Source organism: Delphinapterus leucas, chromosome 15, assembly GCF_059928025.1.
Source record: "Delphinapterus leucas isolate spDelLeu-1000000601 "Yukka" chromosome 15, BTC_Dleu_Yukka2, whole genome shotgun sequence".
In the NCBI taxonomy this organism is placed as follows: Eukaryota; Metazoa; Chordata; class Mammalia; order Artiodactyla; family Monodontidae; genus Delphinapterus; species Delphinapterus leucas.
Window position 1 is genome coordinate 19,285,520 of NC_143143.1, and position 25,346 is coordinate 19,310,865.

A 25,346-nucleotide genomic window follows, 5' to 3' on the forward strand; every position below is an offset into this window, starting at 1 on the left:
TTATTAGTTATCTATTTTATATATAGTACCTAATTTGCTTTATGTAGGCAAGTTGGCCAAAAATGTTACCAACAAATATTAAATGAGCCAAGTATTACCAATAAATATTAAGTAAACCTAGCCCTAACGTGCTACTGGAAAGTATTTTATTTCTCTCTGGTAATTCTGACGGCACTTCTGATTCTCTTAGCAAACAGCAGTCAAATATGAGAAAAATTGCTTCTAATTCAATAATGCTACGGATGTGGTCAATAGAGATCAAAAGCTGGAGAAGAAATACAGTTGGGTATAATTCATTTAAGCTCACAAATTTCACCAGGGACTGCCTTCAAGCCTTTAATACTTATGAATGTATTTATCTATTTATTTACTCAACCACCACTAACACGTACTACATGCCAGACACCACACTAAGTGCTTTACTAATATTTAATATCATTTCATCTTTACAAGCACCTATGAAGTGGGTATTATTTTCATCCCCACTTTACAGATCAAGAGACTGAGACACAGAGTGATTTAGTAACCTGCCCAAGTTCACGCAGCTAGTGAATGGCCCAGCTTGACAGTCTGGCTCCAGAGTCCATGCTCTGAATCACTATGCTTAGTCTCCAAGACCTACAAAAAGTTCAAACCTTAACCCAAAAGTTGTTTTCCCCACCAGGTCCCTACAAGGCCGCAGCTTCCAAGGCATTCATTCAGTTCCTCAAACAGTCCATACTCCTTCCTTGACCTGCCTGAACACCCTCCTATATCCCTATTTTCTTTCTTTTTTTTAAAGTCATCTGTTCTCAGCTCAAACATTATCAACTAAATTTCAAACTCTAATGGCACACTGTATTTCTCAGCATTAAACACAAAATTGTAACTATATTACTTCCTGGGTAATTATTTGCTTCCTGTCTTTTCCAACTAGGGGGTGAGTTCAGACACCATGTCAATCTTCTTCATGGGTTCTCAATCACTGAATACCCACCAACCAGCCAAAAGGAAATAAGCTCTCCATAATTTGGGGTTTTTTTTTTGTTTTTGGCCACGCCGCCAGGCTTGTGGGATCTCAGTTCCCTGACCAGGGACTGAATCCGTGCCCTTGGCAGTGAAAGTGCAGAGTCCTAACCACTGGACCGCCACGTAACTCCCTCAATAATTTTTGTTGAATGAATGAATGAGTGGCATACACTCAAGTCTCATGCTTTCTTTTTCATGCTTTCAGGTACGTGACACATACCTGTGCTCGCAACGGCCCCCCACATAGCCCCCACTACACCCGCAAAAGTGCAGACTCCAATAGCACACAGGAAAGCTCTCAGAAAAATACTGGCTCTGCACACAAATATTATGTGACCCTGGACAGGTCATTTCCCCCCTTAACTGACCTGAGTTTCAGGTGCACAATGGGGATCACGCCAAGTCCCAATGGAATGTAACCTACAAAAGAGGGAGAACCTGCACTTCTCCCCACAACCTATCAAAACTGTAGTTATTACTCGCTTCAAGTGTGTTTCCAGCAAGACCTTGGCTCCGAGAAGGCCAAGTCCACGTCTGCCTGGTTCAGCGCCGTATCCCAGGCACGGTATCCGCGGGCTTGTACCGTGCCTGGCCCACAGCAAAAATTAGATAATGATGAGTTAAGTAGATGAATGCCTGCTCTGAGCATTTCACAGAGGTCGCACGAGTTGACGGGTGACTTCTGGCGTAAAAGCGTATTCCTTAGACACAGGCCCGCCTCCCACCTAGGCCCCAGCTCCCCGGAGATGCCAGCCCCTAACCCCACGCCAGGCAGTCACCTCTTGCATATAGAAGCATCTTCGCAAGTGCCGCGCACGCCCTCGTCGTCCGTGTCGGTAGGGGAAGAAGAACAGGTGCTGAAAGAGGGCCTCCTCAGGCTAGTGGCCATGGGCGTGAAGGTGTCGGGGTGCTGCGTCCACCGGTGACATGGAAGCGGGGTCGACGGACGCCGGGAGAATGAGCGATCCCCAGACAAGGTAGTAGAGAGGGACTGGGTTCTACAAGGCTCAGCTGGCGCGGCTCAGTGACGCCGCCCACGGCGGCTGCCCCAGCAACCTTCCCGCTGATTAGCTCCTTTGCGAAGACGCTCATTGGACAATTTCCCCGCCCCATCAGCCCACGGAGGTGCCCATTGGACAACTCCCTTGGCCCCGCCCACATAACCCGGAAGTACCCGGAGGGAGAAAGTAAACTGAAATTGACGTAAGGGAGCACCGCAATGGTCTCCGGGAATTGTAGTCTTAGGGGCTTTGAGAGGCCCCTGCGTTTCTTTTTTTTTTTTTTTTTGCGGTACGCGGGCCTCTCACTGTTGCGGCCTCTCCCGCTGCGGAGCACAGGCTCCGGACGCGCAGGCTCAGCGGCCATGGCTCACGGGCCCAGGCGCTCCGCGGCATGTAGGATCTTCCCGGACCGGGGCACGAACCCGTGTTCCTTGCATCGGCAGGCGGACTCCCAACCACTGTGCCACCAGGGAAGCCCCGCCACTGGTTTCTTATTGCTAGTCACGATAACTGTAGTTAACTCAGAGCGGAAGAGCTGGAAGGATTCTCAGCACTGGGGCAAAGGGCAGAGAATCCAGACGGAAAAACAGGTGTCAGTGTTACAGTCAGTTGGGGCTCAGTCTCATTCAGAAATTGAACAAGTATTTACTGAGTGCCGACTCTACCCCAGGAACTGGGCGATAGAGCTTTGCACACATAATCGCCTTTGAAATGTTGTGAGGGAAGGAATATGTAGAAAACGAATACAATGGAAAACTATGTAGCAATGAAAATGAACGAACTAGAGTTACCAGTTACAAGCATCAGTGTCTGAATTTCAAAAACATGATATTCGGTGAAAGAAGAAATAGATAACATTTTTGTAAAGTTCAATCCAAGCAAAACTAATGTTATTTAGAAAAACAACATATATGGTAATAATATACAGAAAAGTAAAGGAATGAGTGGAGAAAAACAGAAGTTAGGCTCCTTGTGACCTTTAGGGAGGAGGGTAGGACACTCCAGGGAAACGAAATGGGGAAGGAGTATATAGACACTTCAATAATTTCTAAAGCTGAGGTAGGTTCACGTGTGTTTGTTTCACTATGATACATATTCAAGATGTTCATATATTGTGTACTAGACTTATTATAAAACATTTTCTTTTCTTTTAACTTTTTTTCTTTTTTAATTTTTGGCTGCGTTTAGTCTTTGTTGCTGCATGCGGGCTCTCTCCAGCTGCAGCAAGCAGGGACTACTCTTCGTTGCAGTGCACAGGGTGCGTGGGCTTCTCACTGCGGTGGCCTATCCTGCTGCAGAGCATGGGCTCTAGGCACGCAGGCTTCAGTAGTTGTGGCACACGGGCTTAGTTGCTCCGCGGCATGTGGGATCTTCCTGGACCAGGGCTCGAACCCGTGTCCCCCGCATTGGCAGGCGGACTCCTGCGCCACCAATAAAACATTTTCTAACTAAAATTTTTAAAGTGTGTTTGCATGTTCCATTTCATTATCTGTCAGGAGCAGAGAATGGATATACTCAAACTTGAAGAACCTTGAGTCTTACACACACACACACACACACACACACACACACACAAGCAAAGTAAACAAACGACAACAAAAACCCAGTACACGTATCTTGGGGCAAGATCAGTTATCAAATCCTTGCTTAGTATTCAATGGAGGAACAAGAGCCCATTGATACCCAAAGTAGAAATGACAGTGGGGAAGGCTGAGGTTAGGGAGTTTTGCCAGAGGGAGTGGTGATGAGATGAAATACACCACTTTCTTTGAGTGATCCTTTGCCAAGGGGGTAATGCAAACCAGTGAACACGCATAGTCTCCCAACTTGGCAGTGTACACAGTCCATGGGTGTCAGTGGGCAAGAACAGTGGGTCAACAGCAAGCAGTAGTATAAGACATCAATTCCATAGGTCTGGATGGTGAGACTGAGGGACTAGAAGAAGGTGGAGCCTTCTTCCTCTCTTGTTTGATGAGCAAAGAACATCTCTGATCTCTGCTGAGAGTTTGATTCAGAAAAACTGGTGATTCAGAGGACTTTGGTCAGTTTTTCACTGAGGGGTCACCCCAGAGGCTTCCTGCAGGCAGGGCTAGCTCATTCCACTTGAGCTCCTGGTCAAGGCGCTGGAACTTTATGATACAGGAGTGCAATCTGGAAATGGCAAGCTTAGCCATCTTAAGCTGCATAATACCTCCAAATATGAGACTACGCTGGGGTGGCCATGAACAATGTCCCAGCAAAAGTTCACTGACAATTAATCTGTATCCCCTGATAAAGTCAAGAAAAGAGAAACTAGAGTTTAAAAGCCCTGTTGAACATTAGTTAATATTGGGAGCAAATAGCTGGGCTCTAACCATGAAACTTCTCCCTGAGAGGCTAGAGTGGACGTTTGCCACTTTGGCTATTCAGTATTCTTTCTTCTATAACAACAACCAGAGTTTATTATGGAGAACCGCATTCTCCTTTTAGTCCACATGGATCAGGTAAGGCTCTGTGCCTGACACTGGGGGTGGAACCTTACCAAGGCCTGGCCAATCATACACAAAATCACCCTAGCTACACTTCAAGAGTGTGTGTGTGTGATGTGGTGGTCGTGACCAGGTTGGTCCAATCAGAATGAATCCCAGGAGTTGAATGGGAGTTGTTAAGTCTCTAAGAGCTCTCTTTTCTGGCAGACTTGAACCCGGGAGGCTGTACCTTTGAAGCTATTGAGGGCCATCTTGCTACCTTGTATAGCCTGAGAATTTTGCTGTTGGGAAGGCTAATGTTGTCTGGAACACTATATGCTCAGTTAGGGGTGACCTGACTTTGCAGTGTGGGGCTGATGGGAAAATCACCAGAGCCTGTGATGGATCAATCAGAAGAGGCTGAATTCAGAAAGATGAAATAAACACCTGCAGCTTTCATCCTGATCTGTGTGCACACTATCCCTCCCCGCCCATCACTACCTGGTAGAACGTCAATCAAATCATTGTCTTCCTTCTTGGCTGGTCCAATTTTCTAAGTTTTTGGCCTGAGATTTCCTCACAAGCTTTCCATAGACAGCTATGGCCTGTTAAAAAGGCTATCTTTCCTGCTTTGAACTGCTTTTGCACAATTGTCAAAAATCAGTTGAGAGCTCTTCCCTGGTGGCACAGTGGTTAAGAATCTGCCTGCCAATGCAGAGGACATGGGTTCTAGCCCTGGTCCTGGAGGATCCCACATGCTGCGGAGCAACTGGGCCCATGCGCCACAAATGCTGAGCCTGTGCGCCACAACTACTGAAGCCCGCACACCACAACCATAGAGGCCCGCATGCCTGGAGCCCGTGCTCTGCAACGGGAGAGGCCACCACAGTGGGAGGCCCGCACACTGCAGCGGGGAGTAGCCCCTGCTCGCCGCAACTGGAGAAAGCCCGCGTGCAGCAACGGAGACACACACAGCCAAAAACAATAAATAAATAAATTTATTTTAAAAAAATCAGTTGAGCATATTTTTGTGGGACTATTTCTGGATTCCCTGTTCATTGATCTATGTGTCTATCCCTCTGCAAATACTACACAGTATTGGTTACTACAGCTATATAATAAGTTTTGAAATGGAGAGGACTGACTGCTCCCATTTTACTACTTTTTTCAAAATTATTTTAGCTATTTTAGTTCCCTTATCTTTCCATAAAATTTTAGAATAAACTTGCCTATATCTACAAAAAAAAAGGCTTACTGGGTTTTGATAGGAATTGCATTAAATCTATCAATTTGGGGAGAATTAACATGTTTACTATGCTTTGTCTTCCAATTCATGAACGTGGTATATCTCTGCATTTCTTTAGATCTTTGATTTCTTTTACCACTGTTGTAGAGTTTTCAGTATACAAGTCCTGGACATGTTTTGTTAGATTTACACTTAATTATTTTATTTTTATTAGTGACTGTAAATGTGTTTTAATTTTTGGTGTCCACATGTTCATTGCTAGTATCTAGAAATACAATTGTTGTCTTTATTTTGTATCCTGTGACATTATTGAACTCAATTATTAGTTCAAGGAAGAAATACTTTTTAATAACTTCTTGTGGCATGAGGCCTGAAATTAAAATTCAATATTGAGAGCTGTCTTAACATCTAGTAAAATTGAGAGGGCCTCAAATGCTCTAACTGCAATTCCCCACTACCTCTTCTCCCACACGTAAGGTCCCCTAGCTATATGATCCTTCTTATCATAGGAACCAGACACAGTGCCTGTTTATTCCCGAGTAGTAGGCTTCAGTTCCCTATCAGCCCACTGAATTATCCAAATGAGCCCATCACATCCTCCTGTGGGAACCAGGGCTTGTCCCCACCCTCTTGTTACTACAAAGTCTGCCTCCCAAGCCCCTACTTGTTCACTCTGTTCCAAGTGTAATCCCCCACGTGGCCCTGCATGGTGAGTGGTGTCCTCTCTTGGGCTGTGGGTAAATGTGAGTTGTAAACTGCTGTTCATCCCATCTTTCAGTGTAGAATGTCGTGTGTTCAGCCAACCCCATTAGTCTAGGGAGGGAATCTCTCTCTCACTGATGGATTGAAGAAGAGGTGAGTAAGACAATTGGCATCACAAACAGGATGGTCTAACCTCAGCTGAGGACACTTGGTCAGCTTTAACTACCAGCTCCTTTGCTACTTAACTGGTTTGTAAGGTAGCAGTTACTATCTGGGATGTAAGTACCAGTTGCTGGCCAACTTGGGCTTTAGCTCATGTTCTGTTATTTCAAATGGATGTTGCCATCTCTTCGCACCCTAATGTCTCATGCTTGCCAACAAGGCAAAAACTATTGTTAATTGACTGTATCCCAGATTGAGGTGCCATCAGGTGTGCCTTGTATGTGATAGGTGGTCTCTGAGGCTCGTACCTGAGACCAGTGACAACATAATGTCCTAACTGGTGGGTGTTTGAGTTCCACTTACTGGGCATGGGCTAGCACTTTGGTCATTGTGTCTAGCCTGATAACCAACACTGGCTGCTTGGGGCAGCCATAGAGACTCTGTTTGGGAAAGTAACCCCCACCCCCCCACCAACCACAGTCTTGGGGATGACCCCTTGTGTTGTTTGTAGAAAGGAAGGAGGCCATGACCCCAGGAAGATTTAAGAATGGCCCCTTGGTTGCCTCCTGAGTCATTGCTGTTTAGGGAAAAGTAGTGACCTTGTCCATCTCTCCTGTGCTGCATCTTCCCTTGGAGCAGTTGTGTGCTCTCCTTACTCCTAACAGTTTTGAGGTGCACATCCATGGCAGCCCATGGCCCGAGAACTGATGAAAAAAACAAAAGTGGGGGGGAAGGGCTTCCCTGGTGGCGCAGTGGTTCAGAGTCCGCCTGCCAATGCGGGGGGCGCGGGTTCGTGTCCCGGTCCGGGAAGATCTCACATGCCGCGGAGCGGTTGGGCCCGTGAGCCATGGCCGCTGAGCCTGCGCGTCCAGAGCCTGTGCTCCGCAGCGGGAGAGGCCGCGACAGTGAGAGGCCCGCGTACCGCAAAAAAAAAAAAAAAAAAGTGGGAGGAAGGGGCCTGGCAGGGCCCTTCATGGTGTGCTGCACCTCCTGTTTCTCTAGATCTATAGGCATAAAAACTTCCTCCGGGACAGTCATTTCTGAATCTTTGTGTCTTACTATACCTGATTAAAACAAATCCTGGGTACCCTTGAAATACCTGGGATCCCACTAAATTTACATATGGTAAATATTTTGTTATTATAGATTTGGCTAATAGGTTCCATTCAATGCCTATTTCAACATTCTCTCAGCCTATTTGCCTTCATCTCCAAAGGGACACAGTACACTTTTACCTTGTTACCCACAGGGTAACTAAACAGCTCTGCTATCACACACTACCTTTGCAGACAAGATCTTAAATGCACCCACCTTTCTCCAGGAGTACAGGTATGACATTACCTTTGTGACATCCTCCTTTGCAGACGTTTGTTTGACACACTTGTTAAGGATACACGAGTCCACCATCATTTAGTCCTTTCTGGGTTCTGGAGGCAACGTATTCCTGGTTTACAAATTTTACTTAACCCCATTTATGCTGTTACTTTTAAATGAGCCCTCCCTGAGTGGGGGTCCCTCCAACAACAGGCTCTAGAATCTAGAAATTAATCTAGAAATTAAAATTAATCTAGAAATTAAAATCAACAGGCACTCCCCTTAGTGCCCTCAGAGACTCCTTCAGTGAAGCGGCTTTAGCAACTTCCCCTCCTGCTTCCTGGAGTCTCTGGACTGCTCATGATGTCTGTAAGTTGTCCTTGGGCTTCTGATGCAAGAAACTGCCCTCCTTGGCCCTGCATCACATACCATCAGAGCAGGAATTTCTGGCCATGCACTGGGCTCTTCTGGAAATAGAGTCTCTCCCAAACCCCAAGCTTCCATACCCAACTGCCCATTATTCCTTGAGTCATGGAAGCAACACTCCCACAAGCTCAGTAGGGTTATCAAGGACTCCTTGCTACAGGGTGGAGCCAAACCTGAGCCCTCTAGCACATCCTACCTGTAGGTGGGTACGGCCTCCCGTCATCAGTCCATTGCCAGATACCATGGAGCTGGAAGATGTTCCCCTCCCCCAGACCCTTTGGGATCAACCAAGTGAACATCAATGAGTTCATATACTTTATGATGTTGAGGACCACGTCTCCCTCTTGGTCAATTGCCAACTTCACTTCCTAGGGAAGGACTTCACCTACTCCTTAGAATTCTCAGTCATCACCAAGGTTTAAATTGACGTCAAGCTATCAAAGAGTCAATTGTCGTATAAAGCCGTGAAATCAAGATTCACTATTAAGCGTTGCCTTGACATCTGGCAAAATTAGAGAATAATATGCTCCGATATACACAAATCTGCATGTATTTCTAAAAGGCCTGAGAGAATACAGATTACCCATGAAGTGGTTTCCCAGGCAAGGAAAAGAGGAGTGGGACTTAGCCAGGAAAAGTGAACTTTTATTCTTTTTTTTTATTCAAACAGAAAGTCACAAAAGTTATAATCATCCTCATCATGAACTTTCATTCTTAAAAATGTTATGCGTCTTGTACTTTGGGGCTGTTCACCCTTTTTCTTATACGGAGAGCATGCACTTGTGTATTCTATCATTTTGAACATTAACACAAGTTAGTGTTTTAATTCCCCAAGATCTGCATAAGTACCTGCTCCTTGTAAAACATGAAAGCATTACAAAAACCATTTGGAGCGTCCCTTGATCAGCCTTCAACCCCACTCATGCCCTTTCTCACAAGAAGTAACCACTGTCTGAAGGTGGGTCAATATCTTTGAAGTCCTTAAAACACACTTTTCTTTTTTTAAGTATTCGTATTTTTATCAAGCAAAGTCAAAATACATGCCTTTTTCAGTGACTTGGTTTCTTAAAAGTGCCATGTTGTCTCTGGCTGAAGAATCATCTATGGCTTTGAAAGGTCTTTCCGCACAACTCCAGCCCTCTTGCCAGGTGACAGCAGGAAAGGTGTATATGTGGGCAAAACATCAGGAACAGCATTTAAAAGAAGATGCCCAGGGCTTCCCTGGTGGCGCAGTGGTTGAGAGTCTGCCTGCCGATGCAGGGGATACGGGTTTGTGCTCCGGTCCGGGAAGATCCCACATGCCGCGGAGTGGCTGGGCCCGTGAGCCATGGCCGCTGGGCCTGCGCGTCCGGAGCCTGTGCTCCGCAACGGGAGAGGCCACAGCAGTGAGAGGCCCGCGTACCGCAAAAAATAAATAAATAAATAAATAAATAAAAATAAAAGAAGATGCCTAGATCCATCCGTTTCAGGTCTGGGTGGGTTAATCAGAGAGACAGCTGCAGAACGTTGATTCACATCTGGTTTTTTGGGTGTGGATCCCGAGGTAGTTTTAAGACTTGATGGTACATTTTTAGCTAGTTTTTTCTTTCCTGGTGAATCCAGAGGTTTTGGATCACGAGCAGAGGGTTTTAGTGGCGGAAGTGTGAGATGAGATTCTGTTTCTAGAAATTTAACAAAGAGTTCTGAAAAAGAATTCTTGGGCCTCGATTGCTGATTTGGTCTCAGAGGTGTGTTGGGGACACTTTTTGATCCAAGCCAGCCAGTCATCCATCTGGTACCACCGCCTTGCTCTTCATTAAAAACCAGATCTAGGGCTCCCCTGGTGGCGCAGTGGTTGAGAGTCCCCCTGCCGAGGCAGGGGACGCGGGTTCGTGCCCCGGTCCGGGAAGATCCCACATGCCGCGGGGCAGCTGGGCCCGTGAGCCATGGCCGCTGAGCCTGTGCGTCCGGAGCCTGTGCTCTGGACGGGAGAGGCCACAACAGTGAGAGGCCCGCGTACCGCAAAAAAAGAGATCTATTTCTTCCTTTCTAATACCCAGAATGTTGCCCATTATCTGTAGCACTTCATGACATTGTTGTTTTGGTGTTTGAAAATACCCCAAGAAGAGGTTCCTCATGAGGCTCTTGTCTACTTTTCCTTCTGTGTTACTTAGTAAGTTCATCAGTTTCTTCTGTACATCATCCAGCACTTCTTGTTGGACCTCATTTTGTTTTTTCAGATCTTTAATTTGTTCTTCCTTCAGAGTCAAGGCAGCATTCACTTTCTCCTGATGTCCTTGTGCCGATATTAGTTTTCCTTCTAGATTATCTGCAACTATTTCCATCCATTCTGCGACTACCATCCTCATGTTAGCTTAGCGCTTGTGCATACTACTTTTCTTGTTCTTGGGAAACAGAAAGCTGTAGCCAAATGTCATCTCTCTGCTTTGTGACAACATTCAGTTGTTCCTTCAACGACTCTATCTGCAAACTGGCTTGCTGATTTGCATTTTCCCTCGCATTGGAAGATAGAAGGAGCTTTTCCTCCAATGTGGTGACTTTCATTCTTAGTTTAGCTGCTCTGTCTTCTGCAGCCAAAGCTTCGCGGTTATGAGACACTTCTGATTCTACTGCGTGCTTATGCGATCTCTCTGGCTCCTGCTTTAAGTGTAGTTCTTTGTCGTGTAAATGTTGAACCTCACTCTGGAGGGCACAGTTTTCTATTTGTTTCTGTTTCAATGCCAACATGGTCTCATTTCTGGCCTGTTGAAACATAACAGTCTTTTCTTGCATTGATGTAACTGCATTTAAAAACTGACTTAATTCCCCTGTCTTGCCGAGTTCTGTTTCTTTCAAAAGATGCTCAAAAGCAAGCACCTTCTCCTTCATTGCAACATATTCCAATTCTTTCTCTCTCCACATCATAGAAAACCACATCTTTGTCTCTTGATTTTGTTTCCTCTTCCCTAGATGTTTCTACTAATTTTTCATTTTCCTCTTTTAGTTTACACATATCCAGTTCAAAGCTGACGACTCTCTCCTTCAGGTTGATTACTCCCTGCCTCAAAAGTTCATTTTCACTCACTACATTAGTGAAATTTTCACTTAAAGAAAGTAATTCATCACTTTTTGCTTTGATTAAAAGCTCTTTTTCCTTAAGTAAGTTTTGCAAGTCATCTTGTTTCTCCCGTAGCTGCTTCATTTCTGAATCCATTTGTTCACGTCGTTTTCCTTTCTAGTTCTGAACTGTCTGCAATGGAATCAGACAATCTATGATTACCTTCCTGGAGTGCTCTAATGGTTGCATCTTTTTCCTCCGTTAATTTTCTTAACTCTTTTGTCTCTTCTTTGAGCAATTTAGAAGATTCACTCAATTCATCAGGTTTCATTGCCTTCAGAGAGGCTGCTGACTCGGATGTAAGTGATTCATTGGAGGACTGTAGTAAAATAAGGTCAAACATCCCTAACAGAATATCTTTGGTATTGCAAAGCTGCTCTAGGCTAAACTGAATTTGCACTACTTGCTTCTCCAAGTTTTTGAGTTTGATTTCACTCCCATCATAAGTTTGATCAGGTCAGTATAGTTCATCTGTAGTTTAGAATTATTATCATTGTCAACTAAAACCCATGCCTGAAGTTGTTGAAGCTCTTTCTGAAGATGGGGTGACCCACGCTGCATATTTTGTACAGTGGCCATCACGTGCTCTTTCTACTCTTCCATTATCTTAACTTGCTGTTTTAATTTATCACGTTCCTGTAGAAGCTCCTCAGACTGATCCATATTAACACCTCTCACTTCATCACCATTGCTGGACGTTTGCAGTATTGCCAGTAAAGTCTGACACTTCTGAGTTAAAGCATCGGTTTCCATATCTTTTTCTCAAATGATGTGGGACAAATTCTGCATCATTTCTCTAAACATATCCTGACCACTGCTTTCAAATCTGGTGGAGAGTTTTGTATTTGCATCTTTGAGTTTCATGAGGTCTGCTTCTTTGGCAACAATTATATCCACATCATTCTCAAGTTTTCTCTTTTAAGATTGCTGTTTTCCCTAGTCTTCTCATCTAAAACAGCTAATATTTGTTCTCTTTCCAAAGCAGAGGCTCGCAATCGCTGTTGATTCTGTCCATTATCTTGGTCACTGGAGGAAGCTGAAGATACTTTCATGTGAAGACACAAATCTTTTTGCTGGATAAACTGCGTTAGTTTACCAATCTCACCTTTGGACAGCTGATCAATCTGTTCAGTTAAAAGGGTATTCTTTTCAATTAGAAGTTTAATCTCCAATTTTTGTTATTTTATTCCTTGTACTGATCTTTCAGTTTTGGCTTTAGATAAGTCATGCTTTTCATTTCCATTTTCTATATTAAGACTCTGAACTTCTGTTACTTGAAAAGTATCAGAATGTTCTGTTGGCGTGTGCTGGAATTTTTCCAGTGGCTGGGTTTTGATTTGTTCTATTGCATTTTGCAAATTCTCCTTTTCCTCCCCTTTGGCCAAAAAGAGCTGATTGCGTTTAATATTCATTTGCTCGTGTTGGTATTTGGGATTTTTCTGTTTCTGCTCTTGTAAAGATTGAAGTAGTTGCATTTTACTCTGGTTTTGATCTTCAATTATCTTTTGATGAGGTTTAATCTCAAGATTATCTTCAACTGTTCTCTCTTGAGATACCTCAGATTCTAGTTCTGTAACAGTGTCTAGAGTTTTAGGGTCAACCATAGGTGCGGTTTGACTGTGTTCTTCCCTCAGTCATTCCAATTCTTCTTTCAGGTGACTATTTTCTTCTTTCATGGATGCAAGACTTGTATCTTTTTCCTCTATGGTTTGCTGTAAATTTTCCATTTTTCTTAAGGCTTGAGTATATTGATCTAACTCCTCCCGAAGCTGTGAACTTCCTTGAAGTTTTTCAATAAATTTTTTTTTCTCTCTTATGAGTTGTTTCAATTGCTTCCGCTCTTCTAAACTAGATGACAAAATTTCCTTAGTTTCTTTGTGCTCAGCAATCAATTGCTCAATATTCTTTTTGAGTTCTGATATTTCACAGTCTTTCTCTTGACTGAGTTTAATTAAACACTCATGCTCCAGCTGTAAGGCACAGCTGTCTGGGTTATCTGTATTTGACAGTTCTTTAATAGTTTGCTCATACTTCCTTTCTTCCAACAGTCTCTGTTCATCCTGACAAAATTCTGCTTCTAACTGTCCTTTTTCCATTTTTAAATGAATTAACTTTTCTTTTTGCCCATCTAACTCTTTAGTAATGTTCACTTTATCATCTTCAAGTTAACGAACTCTCTTTTTCTCATATTCTAGATCTTGTTTTACTTTACCGATGATGCTGTCTCCTTCATCTTGTTGTTCTGTTTGCTGATCTTTCATCAAAACCACGTGCATTGTAGTTTTTGCCTGTGCAACTCTCCTAACTCAGAAATCAGTAACTTCTTTTAAGTAGTACTCTCATTGACTTTTCCTTCTTTGATTTTCCAGTCACATCTTAAATGATGTACTTCTGAATCCGAATCCATGTCTCCTGTAGCTGTTCTTTTAATGAGTTCATATTCATTGCTCAATTTGACAAGTGATCATTGAAGTTCTTCCTTTTCTTTATTTAATAATGAATTTTCTTTTTCTAAAACTTGGACTCATTTTTGAAGTTTCAGGTTCTCTTCCATGAGATTTTTATCCTGCTTTAAGCTACTCAATCGCATTATTTCATTTTCAGCAACAGACAGTGGCTGTTGTTATCTGGACACTTCTTCCAGTGATGTACTCTGTGGAAGAACTTTTTCTTTTTCTGTCACAGCATCACTCCACTTCCTAAGAGAAGGTTGCAACTCACCTTCTTCAGTTCTTTCGTTCATTTCATTTATCTGGTCTTGTTCTCTAATGAAAGCATCCCTTTCCTTTTCTACAGAAGATAAGTTTTTTTAAAGATACTTTAATCTCAAGCCCTTTGATTTTTTTTGGTGGACTCTAGTTTTTCAGCTGCTAGTACTTCAATAGCTTTTTGCATATCATGAATCATTCCCTCATAGTCCTTTAATTGTTTCTTTTTTTTTTTTTTTTTGCCGTACGCGGGCCTCTCACTGTTGTGGCCTCTCCCGTTGCGGAGCACAGGCTCCGGACGCGCAGGCTCAGTGGCCATGGCTCACGGGCCCAGCCGCTCCGTGGCATGTGGGATCTTCCCAGACCGGGGCACAGACCCGCGTCCCCTGCATCAGCAGGCGGACTCTGAACCACTGCGCCACCAGGGAAGCTCTTTTAATTGTTTTGGATGCCTGCGACTTATTTCTGCCAGTTTCTGTTGATGAACATCCTGCAACACTGCTATTTCAAGTTGATGGTCATCAATTTCCTTATTTAGATTCTGTTCAAATTCCTTGATGGTATTTTGCAGTTTGTAGATTTCATTTACATCAAAGCTATAGATCTAAATGAAATGCTGTAGAAGTTTGAGCAAAATGTCTCCAATGGCTGACATCAGCCTCAAGTCTTAAAACTTCTTTTGACAATCTATTTATTTCTTGTTGTGACCAAATTAGGTCAGCAAAGTCCATATCATCATTCTGGAAACCTAAAGCATGTTGATAGATATCATAACCCACTGAAGAGGGTACACGAGTTGAGGGCACAAGGCCATCCTCAAGATTTACTATCTGGGTGACTGACTGCACCTTTAGCAACTGATCCTTTAGCACTATCTGCCTTGCTTTAAGAAGTTTGATTTCTATGTCTTTCTGGTGTAATCGATGTCTGTAACTTGCAGTTTGCTGCTTTCATTGAAGCTCTGAGGCTTCATACGTCTTGTCTACATCACTACAAAGATTCTAAGTCTCTCAGCCTCTGATTTTAAGACTGACTGAGAGTCTTCAACCTCCTCTGTTGTAGAGTCAGGTACTTCTACATTTTCAGCTCCCTTCCTCAGCACATCTTTTGTGAAACTAGAAATGTGGCCTGTGAAAGATGCCACAGTACCACCCACTTGCCCCAGGGAATGGCCTAAGCAGGAGCCAAGGCCACCAAACTAGGAGGACATCAAAGCGGGTCATAGAACTGACCTGGTCCTCTCCGAAAAAAGTGTCCAGCACAGTCGGACAATCCCGCCAAGTGTCACTGCACTGCTGCCAGCGCGAGGTTAAGAATCAAAGCACAGTGAGGGGTTTCTAGGCAATGTGGGCTGTGAGGGCCCCTCAATGGCCACACCTGCCTGGCAACGCCCAGGCCTGGCCTGGGACATAACAAAGGGCCCGTCTCCAGTGACCTGTCCCCTCTCGGGCCTCTGTTCATCCATGACTTCCCAGCGCTGGAGTTGGGCTCTTCTCCTCTCCTTCCGTGATTTTCCCAGTGCCCTGCACCACCTCGGCCCCCTGGACGCGGCCACCATCACAGCCGCACTGAAGATGCCATCTCTGAGCTCCTGTTTGTAGAAAACACACCTTGCCTCTGATTTTTTTTTATACGGAATGATATGCAAGGTAGATTTTAATCAATAAAAGAAGAGCAGTACCAGAGTAATACTTTTTGAATAGGAGTAAAATATATTTAATTGCCTTTGACTTTTTTACTAAGTGGCATCACACTGTCCTGCAGCTTGTGAGTTTCACGCAACCATTTTTTCTTTCTTAAAAAAATCGAGGTAAAATGTACATAGTGACACGCATCCCTCTTAAGGGTACAGATAGGTGCATTTTGACAAATGTCTACACCTGTGCATAAGTACGGCCCTGCTAAAGACTTTGAACATTTCCATCGTCCCAAAGCTCCTTTTCGGGTCCACCTCGGCCCTCCTCCCTCAGCGAGCCCTGCCCGGGTGTCTAGTCCTGAAGATGAGTTTTGGCGGTTCTTGGACGGAGTCGCACCGTCTACACTCTTTGTGTCTGCTTTGTCCACCGTGTGTTTGAGATCTAGTCTGGGAAGTGAGTTAAATATCACTCGGGCGGGCGATCGCTGAGCGAAAGCACGCCGAAGTCCGGGTGGACCGCAGGGCCCTGGGCGGCCGCGCGTCGCGAGGCCCGGGGACCGCCTGCGGGCTGGGAATCGGGCGGCCCCCGGGCCGGGGGCGGAGGCCTGGCTGCGCGCCGCACTGGGCCTGGCGCTCCTCGCCGGACCAGACCCCGCGGGCCCGGCGGGCGGCGCCGCTGGAAGTGACGCGACGAGGGCGGGGCCGCGGGCCTGGGGAGCCGCCGCCGCCGCCGCCGCCGCCGCCTCCGCCTCGTCCGCGAAGTGATGTAGGAGCCGCCAGGCCGTCCCCCGTCCCGCCCGGCCTGAGCCCCGTGGGCCGCCGCCGCCGTCGCCATGAAGAAGCAGTTCAACCGCATGAAGCAGCTGGCCAACCAGACCGTGGGCAGGCGAGTGCGCCGCGCCGGGCCGCCCGGGGGTTGCGCGGGCCGGGGGCCGGGGGTCACGGACGGGGGCCGGCCGGTTCCTCCGCGGGCCCGGCCGCTCCGGGCCCGGCCGCCGCCCCGTCCGAGGCCGGCGGGGCTCGGGGCCGGGGGCGGCGCCACGCCGCGGCCTGGCGCCCGGCTCTGGGCCGCCGCCTGGCCCCCGGAGACCGGCGGGGCGGGCCGCTCCTCCCTGCTCCCACCCCTCAGGGTCCCCACTGGCCCGCGAAGCATCGCCCTCCGGGGACTGGACCTGTCCCCTGTCTTTCCCACCAGGAGATCGAGCCGGCCCGGGCCGCCGCCTGCGGCTGAAACTCCGATCAGTGGTGTGTCCGAGGCTGCGGGGCTTGGGGCGGCATTCTCAGCCTTTCCGGGTCGCCCCGCTGCCGCAAAGCCTAGCTTACAAGTGTATGGTGGCAGTAAAGAAGTAAAGGGTCATTAAAGCCCAGCGGATCTGCCTAGTGAGTTTCAGAACGCTCTTTGAGGGAATTTAGAGGTGGTGCCGTCTCCAGACCAGGGGCGAATATGAACGGGATGGCTTGACATTTAAAAAGTTGGAATTGGGAGAAAAGGATTCTGGAAACGCCTAGTGCCAATTTAAAAGGAAATTACTTTTTTTTTTTTAAAGTCTTTCTCACTTTGGATTTGGAAGCAGATCCTGCACGATGTTTCTTTGGGATTCCTCGACTGCTTGACAAGCATTGATTCTGTAATGACAGAATAGACCAGAGTTTGTAGATGACCGGGCTGTTGGAACAGGGCTGGTTTGTGGTTTTGAGAGCTTCTGGAGGTGATTGTCATGTGCTGTGTTATCTGGGGCGAATATTTCAAGGTCTTCCAGGGCAAGTTAGCTGTATGGTACGGATTTTGCTGTTTATTCTGGGAAGAGATATGAAAGTGGGGATTTTTCACAGCTTTTGCTTCTTCTTTCGGCAGTTGAGTCAAAGGGGGAGTTTGGTTTGGCCGGAGCACGTGGGACACTTCTTTTTTTGTGTGTGTATGAAAATACTTTTACTTCCTCTTGCGTTTTCTAAATTTGCTCCTTACTGTTTCATTTCCCTCAACTTTCTGCTTAGTTTTGTTGTTTAATTTTTTTGGTACCCCACCCTGTTAGCTTGGTGTGCATTTATCCTATTTCCAGAGTTAATTCCTGTCTAGGCTAAAGCCTAGGTGTGCCTACTTTTCTGTTATTTGTGGGAGAATGATAGAAATAGTGCTGAGAGAGAGGAAGGTAGACAGAGTATTAGTGACGGCTAATGTTTCAACCAAGAATCTGTAAATGAATTACAAGATAATTTCTGTGAATTTTCTGCCCCTCTTAGCGTTCTCAGTAACGTGAATTGTGGAATCAGTACTTAGTGAGTGTCAAAATGTATTTGTCAGATAGTCATTTTGGCCTGTTTGTACATTGTATCAGGCAAGTGATTTTTTTTTTTTTAAACAAATTTCTGAGGCTTTAAAAGCTACAGAGCAGTTCAGGGAAGCTGTTCAGGGTGTCTCTGTCCCCTGCTTCCTCTGTAGCAGCTACTCTCTTTACACTTTTAAATTCCAGCCATACTTGCCTACTTTCAGTTTCCAGAGGAGGCTGTGCTTTCTTATGTTTTAGCCTCTACCTGGAACTCTGGGAAGCCTCTTTCATCACACCTGCCCTAGGCCACCTCCTGCTCAATCTTCAGGTCTCCTCATAAAGATCTCTGCCTCTAAAAGGCCTTCCCTGATGCTCCAGCATAAATTGGATGTCCCTCCTTGGTGCTTTCATAATTCCACGTAGCACCTGTTTTTGCATAATGTAATTGCCTCTTTACTTGCCAGCGTTCTCCATTAGACTAAACACTTTAAGAGTTTTTGCCCATTCTTCTTTGATTCCCAGGGACTGCTGTGGTTCCTATAACATGGTACATACTCAGTAAATATTGTTAAATGTATGTAAATCCAGTTCTCACTAGATTGCCCTGGTGGTGTGGGCCCAAGTATGGGAAAATGAGAATTGGATGGAGTAAGTGGTGTGACTCATCCTAGGGCTATAATTCTGGCCCTGACCTTTGACTCTGTTTGAAAATCTTTATTGCTTGATGCAGTGGAAGCTGCAGCTATTACAGAGCTATTAAGGGTATGGCAATTATGCACCTAAAGTCAAAACTGTTTTTACTGGGGAACCTGTTGCTTTACTGCTATTGATTTCCTAGATATATCTGTATTTTTTTTTCCACTTAAGTAATTGTAAAGGACTAGGGAGAGAAAATGGAGGTAGGAGAGAGCCTAGAATTGTTATTGGGCAGAAGCAGAGGGTTGGTGGGCACCAGAATCAGGCTTCTGGTCATATTTGGGTCAAAACAAAGGCTAGAAAGCAAACACGCACTAATGAATGAAGTTATTTGTGTGAATGGCTTGCCCATAGTGTGTACTATCAGTTTGTAGAGTTCTAGGTGGTGTCTTGTGATGAAGTATTCTCTTCGCAAAATGAGGAACTTGTGAGTAACCCCACAGTGAGGTTCCATGGGATGGACATGTGGGAGAATTAGTAATGGCTGGAAGGAGTGAGTTCTCATGATGCAATTTGTTTACAAGGGGTAGATGAGTCTGTTTCAGAAGATGGTTTGTGTCCCATAGGGTCAAGGCTTAAGAGGTGTTCTCCTGATATGGGTGTCCCAAATGAGAGAATGAGGATGGTTCCTTTCATCCCCCGACTTTTGTTGATTCATCCATTCAACAGACACTTGTTGGCCCAAACTGTGTGCCAGTGTGTGAGGTATTAAAGAGTCAAAAGTGAATACGACACAGTTTCTGCCTTGAAGGAGCTCAGTAGATTTGTGGAAGAGGTAGGCAAGCAAAGAAATAATTATCGGGCTTCCCTGGTGGCGCAGTGGTTGAGAGTCCGCCTGCTGATGCAGGGGACACGGGTTCATGCCCCGGTCTAGGAAGATCCCACATGCCGCGGAGCGGCTAGGCCCATGAGCCATGGCCGCTGAGCCTGCGCGTCCGGAGCCAGTGCTCCGCAATAGGAGAGGCCACAACAGTGAGTGGCCCGCGTACCGCAAAAAAAAAAAAAAAAAAAAAAAAAGAAATAATTATCTACCCTGAGCTCAGTGCTTATAGAAGGATGGTTAGTGCCAGTTCTTATTGGATGGAGAGAGGTAACCAAAAAACAGGAGAAAGTTTGAGCGATGGCTTTGTTTCCATCTTCGAGCACTTCTTTCAAATTTCTCTCGTATTGATGAGGTCTCTTTTGATTGTAAGAAAACCCAAATCAAACTGCTATAAGCGAACATGGGAATTTATAGGCTTACATGTGCCCAAAAGGATCCAAAAGGAGTATGGCTGCAGGTTGGTCTGGATCCAGGGTTTCCACTCTTTAGACAAGCTGTGTCCACAAGGAGAACCCCCAGCCCCACCCCCTTCTTCCAGTCTCGTCCCAGAGGGACAGAATAGTTTTCTTCCAGTCACTGTTGCCAAAGACCCAAGATGGACTCTGAGTGCTTCTGACTGGGTCCCATGCTTTTCCCTGGAAATGGGTATGGAGTAAACCCTGTCTGAACAACAGGGACTGAGAGTGGGGGAGCGCTGGCTCCCCAAGGGAAACCGGGGCGCTGGTCAGGAAACAAGAAACATCATGTCGTGTCTTTTGTAGTCCTGCTAAGAAAGATATTTTGTTGTTTGGAAATCCTTGATGCAGATAATCCAGTGGATGCAGGTGGTGATTTTGGGGAGGTGATGCCCTGCATGGAGGAAGCTGTACACAGGGTGAGGAACTTGAGGAAAGTTCAGTTATGAGGTCGAAGTGTCCAGGAGAAAAGGAAGCTGAAGGACTAGCCAGGAGAGTTATTACCTAGGTGAGGCTCTGGGAGGGAGTGTCTCATTGGGTGTGGGTTTCTGCCTTGATTGAAGTGCTCCCTGGAGGTTCAGATGCTTTCCCAGATAGCTCGCTTTAGATAAACCAAGGTTACAGACTCAAATGCCTAGAGGGGCCAGACTAGTAAAATAAATGAGTGACTGAGGCCAGGTAAGGGTTGGGGGCGTGCCGGCTCCCCCCCCCATGATCTCACCAAAGGGGCATGTGGGAATATGGCCCCAGAGTGACTCAACCTTTGTAGCTTTCCAGAAAAGCCTGAAATCTGGATTTTAATGAAGGTTAGATGGCATTTAGCGCAAAGGAGACAATCACCATGGTACTGTGCGGGGCTAAACAAAATATATTGGTGACCAGATTTGGTGTGTGGGTCACCAGGTGGCAGTTGCTTGTCTAGAAGGACCTGGAGGTTCAGAATCCCTATGATTATTTTTCTTTTTCTCCCTGTACCTTACCCTGATATTACTGCATTCTCAGTTCTTTGGATTTGTTGAAGAGCTCATTCTTTCCTTTACCTTTAAAAGATTTGATAGTACTAATCATCAACTTTTCTCTAGTTGGTTTAGTTTGCCAAATGCTGTACCAGACCACCTGGCTTGGTTCTCACCTACTGGCAATGATCATTTCTATTCTGGAAAGGGGGAAAATGACTTGCCATGATCGCACAGCTACTAAGTGGCCGAGGCACGACTTGGGTCCAGGGCTTCTGATTCTGGATCCCATGTGCTTCCGACTACAGAATTTGGGCTGCCTTTTCACCAGGGAAGGATTAATGTTTATTAAAAGCTTTTGGTGCTTATTAAGCCGCTGGGCTCAGTACTTTGCATAAATTATCTCACCGCATTCTTGCAGCAGCTCTAAGAGGCAATGTTATTTGTTCCTGATTTAATGATGAGGCAGCCAGAACTCGGAGAGGTCATCAGGCTAGTAAATGACAGAGCTGTGCATTCAAACCCAGGTTTCTGATTCCAAAGCAGCTATAAATCTTCACGTGGGTAACTCTTATGTGAAAAACCTGTTTTTGAGTCGTGAGTGATGCCTTCGTAAAATCCTGAAGGCTGAGAGTTGGATGTTGCTCTAGTCCAGTGGCTCTTACCAAGGTATGGTTTTGCCCCCCCAGGGGACATTTGGCAATGTCCAGAGACATTTTTTGATTGTTGTGACTTGACTGGGGGAGGGGTAGATAGAGGCCAGGGAGGCTTCTGAATATGCTGCAATGCACCTGACAGCCTCACTATCCAGGCTTATCTGGTCCCAAATGCCAAGACTGCTGAGGTTGAGAAACCCTGTTCTAGTCCTTCCAGGGTCTGGATGTCTGAATTATCAAAACCAAAGCTCCACACTGCTTGCTTGCAGGCCAGAGATGTGTTCTCTTTGGCCTATTCAGTATTTATTTATTTTCTTACAATCATTGGCTTATATTTAAAAATGAGAAGTTTTCACATGAAAACCTGGATTTCCAGCTGCTTCTAAATCTCGGAAGACCTAGCAGTGCCTAGCATCCCTCCCGAGCACCGGCATCAGGAGCTCAGCAGCAGCTGTCCCATCTGGGTGGGGCATGAGCCGTCCAGTCCCTACCTGGCTTGTTTTATTCTGTTACGTTCTTTGCCGACCCTCCCTGAAGGGCACAGGTATCTAATGACCTTCTACTCCAGGCAGGCAGCACTAATTCTCAAGGTGAGTCAAATACCCCTTACCCCCGCGCACCCCAGAGCAGTCCTCTGGTGCCACATTGAATCCATCTTGTCTCTCTTCCATGAGACAGCCCTTCCTATGTTTGACAGTACAGACCGTATCCTTACTTTTGCCAGCATCACATTCTACATCCCTTGCCTACTCTGCTGCCTCATTTTACTCACACTGATTTCCTCTGAACAGTAATTCTGAGAAAGGGGAGGTAGCTGTGCTCTGCTTCAGTCTGAGTGGATTCCATCCAGTCTCTGCATAGAGTGGGGGTGGAAAGGAGTCTGGTGTCTTTGCAGCTTCTTCTGAATCTGATCTTCTGTGGCCTTGTTATGTACTTTACATATTGTGAAATCCTAGAATAGCAAACAGGTTATTTATAGGTGAGTGAAAACCCATTGTTCACTGAAAAAAAAAAAAACCCTAAAAGGATTTGGTCAGAAGCATCATTTTCACATATCATATGGAGTATGTGAACGCAGCATGTTATTCTAATATGGAATTACCTTGGTGCCAGTGATTGCCAGTGTGTGCACGGCAGGACCCCCTCCCCCGCCCCAGGAATCAGCACTGAGGTATAGGGTCCTAGAGTCAGCATGTGCTCTACGCGTTCTTATCAGACTGTGATGGTTTTGCTTATATCATTCTATTTCTGTTTCTCAAATGTAGGTAGATGCCATTATAATTAATCCAGTATAAATCCATTTAAAAATATTATTACACTTCTATCTGCTTTGTGTATTGTTTTCTTAAACGTAGATAGTAAAAGTATAACAGGCCCATGGTCCTTTATCCAAAATCCCTGGGATCAGATGAGTTTCAGAACTCAGAATTCTTCAGATTTTAAAGAAAAGTAGGTACTTCCCTGGTGGCACAGTGGTTAAGAATCCACCTGCCAATGCAGGGGCCACGGGTTCGAGCCCTGGTCTGGGAAGATCCCACATGCCACGGAGCAACTAAGCCCGTGTGCCACGACTACTGAGCCTGCGCTCTAGAGCCCACGAGCCACGACTACTGAAGCCCGCGCACCTAGAGCCCATGCTCCGCAAGGAGAGAAGCCACCACAATGAGAAGCCTGTGCACCGCAACAAAGAGTAGCCCCTGCTCACCAGAACTAGAGAAAGCCCGTGCCCAGCAGTGAAGACCCAATGCAGCCATAAATAAATAAAATAAAATAAATAATTAAAAAGAAAAGAGAAGTAATAATGCACACATGCTGTTATGTAGTATCTCCAGTAGGGTCTGGGGCAGCAGCCTGTAATCATCATACATGTTATTATTTCCATAGCAAAATATATGAATGTATTTCACACTAAATGGAATCCTTAAAGATTAAAAATAGCTTCATGTTAGCTTAGGTCAAGTTATGTTGCCAAATGAGCTACAAAAAAAGTTTTTTTTTTTTTAGATTTCAAAGTGATGGATAAGGGATTATGGACCTGTAATGTTCCTGGTGAGAGAGTCTGAACTTTTGCTTTACATAATGTCTCCCATATTGCAAAAAGTTGCAAACCACAGTTATACTTTGTAAGCAGGGGTCGCAAATCCAAGTGCCAGGGCAATTAAAAGTAATAAGTGGGCTTCCCTGGTGGCGCAGTGGTTGAGAGTCCGCCTGCCGATGCAGGGCACACGGGTTCGTGCCCCGGTCCAGGAAGATCCCACATGCCGTGGAGCGGCTGGGCCCGTGAGCCATGGCCGCTGAGCCTGCGCATCCGGAGCCTGTGCTCTGCAACAGGAGAGGCCACAACAGTGAGACGCCCGCGTACCGCAAAAAAAAAAGAGTAATAAGTGAAGTAGGAGATAGGTTCAAGGCAATAGGGGATGATGAGGACTGCAGTGAATTAGTGAGTACATGTTCATTTAAAGGGGAGAGTTGCTCTCAGCTCCAGCCAGTTGTTGCCATGGTGAAATGTGTGTAGTATAGTCACATCTCCTTATTTCTAATGATATTCCAGAATGCTGATTTCTTGATGTTTAATGTTGGCAACTAAAAAAAAAAAAAAACACAACACTGCGTAGGCCAAAGAAAATGTATCTTCAAGCTTTATCTGGTCTTGGGCTGCCTGCTTTGATCTCTAGTTTAGAGACTAATTCTTATGGTATGAAAGTTGGACAGTGGTGTTTTGGTAATGAACTTCTTCACTTCTTCTTAAGTTGGAGACCAAACATTTGTTCTGTCATCACTCATCATACTTAATGCACATGTTATATATGTTTTGAGTGTAAAATTCATAATAAAAGTGAAACATTAAGAAGTTGATAGACATTTTATTTTAGAATTGCCTTACTTTCCAGCCAGTGGGAAGTTTTCTTTTTCATCTGTGAATCTGAAACTTTAAAGTTATTAATCTTGGGAAAGGGGATGAAAGCCCTAAGTTAAAACAGGAGCCTCTTTTTAAGTTAAGGGTGTTAATGGAGATTAGGCCATAATGCCTCTACCGTTCCAGGACTGTAGTGACCCGAAGACATTGCCCATCTGCCCTTGTATTCGGACAAGGAAGTGCCCTCCATGTCCTCTCTTCTGAGGCCATTCCGCCTGGGTGATCTCAGCCCCATAACTGCCACCACCTGGCTGATGACTCAGTTTTATTCCTCTGGCCCTGGCATCTCTTCATCTCTAGATTGAGCGTCTCCACTTAAATGTCCTGCTAACACCAAACTCATGAACTTCATCCTGAAATTGGCCTCCTTTCTCTGGATCCCCTAGTCTATGCGTTGGCAAACTTTGGCCTGCAGGCCAAATCCTCTCCACCTCCTGCTTTGTAAAAAAGGTTTATTGGAATGTAGCCATGGGCTGATGCAGCAGAACTAAGTAGTTTTAACAGTGCCTTCTAACAAGATAGCGCTATCATTTCACTTGCAGCACAGCAAGTAATGTTGCATGGCAACGCATGTCACTGTGCGCGACATGATGAATGCCATGCCTCACCGTCACCCTAGTAGCACTAGACATTGTCTTTTTAAAATTTGCTACTTACTTTAATTTTTTCCACTAAGGTTGAAATGACCATTGTCCCTATATTCATATTTCCTTATATGTTCAAGTTTTCTGTATGTCATTTGTTTATTTAATTGCCATGGAATTAATGTTCAGTTGTCAATTTCACCGTTCAGTTACCAGTTCAGCTCAACTGATGTCTATTGAGAACC

The 25,346-nt window shown here is 45.3% G+C and overlaps 2 protein-coding genes and 2 pseudogenes across 10 annotated transcripts in view; 1 reads left to right on the forward strand and 3 right to left on the reverse strand.

Annotated features, from left to right (window-relative positions):
• The window catches only part of LCMT1 (leucine carboxyl methyltransferase 1), a 55,108-nt gene extending 53,027 nt beyond the window's left edge, over positions 1 to 2,081 (reverse strand). The window contains exon 1 of one of the 3 annotated variants that reach the window (XM_022588488.3): positions 1,788 to 2,072. In XM_022588488.3, coding sequence (XP_022444196.1) covers positions 1,788 to 1,897 — 110 coding nt within the window. In that variant the 5' untranslated portion in view covers positions 1,898 to 2,072. Of the gene's footprint in view, positions 1 to 1,787 lie in introns of all 3 variants that reach the window. The other 2 variants (XM_022588489.3, XM_089896001.1) reach the window with 2 other exon arrangements.
• An 8,033-nt stretch (positions 2,082 to 10,114) lies between these two features.
• Positions 10,115 to 13,701, reverse strand: LOC111182301 (thyroid receptor-interacting protein 11 pseudogene; annotated as a pseudogene).
• An 801-nt stretch (positions 13,702 to 14,502) lies between these two features.
• LOC115803744 (thyroid receptor-interacting protein 11 pseudogene) lies at positions 14,503 to 15,321 on the reverse strand (annotated as a pseudogene).
• Positions 15,322 to 16,466: 1,145 nt separating this feature from the next.
• ARHGAP17 (Rho GTPase activating protein 17) overlaps positions 16,467 to 25,346 on the forward strand; it is an 89,562-nt gene continuing 80,682 nt past the window's right edge. For 6 of the 7 annotated variants that reach the window (XR_002646689.3, XM_022588490.2, XM_022588492.3 and 3 more), the window contains exon 1: positions 16,467 to 16,633. Coding sequence is in view for 6 of the 7 variants with exons in the window: in XM_022588490.2 (XP_022444198.1) it covers positions 16,581 to 16,633 (53 nt within the window). In the remaining variant the exon portion in view is untranslated. The remainder of the gene's footprint in view (positions 16,634 to 25,346) is intronic. The other variant, XM_022588494.3, reaches the window with a different exon arrangement.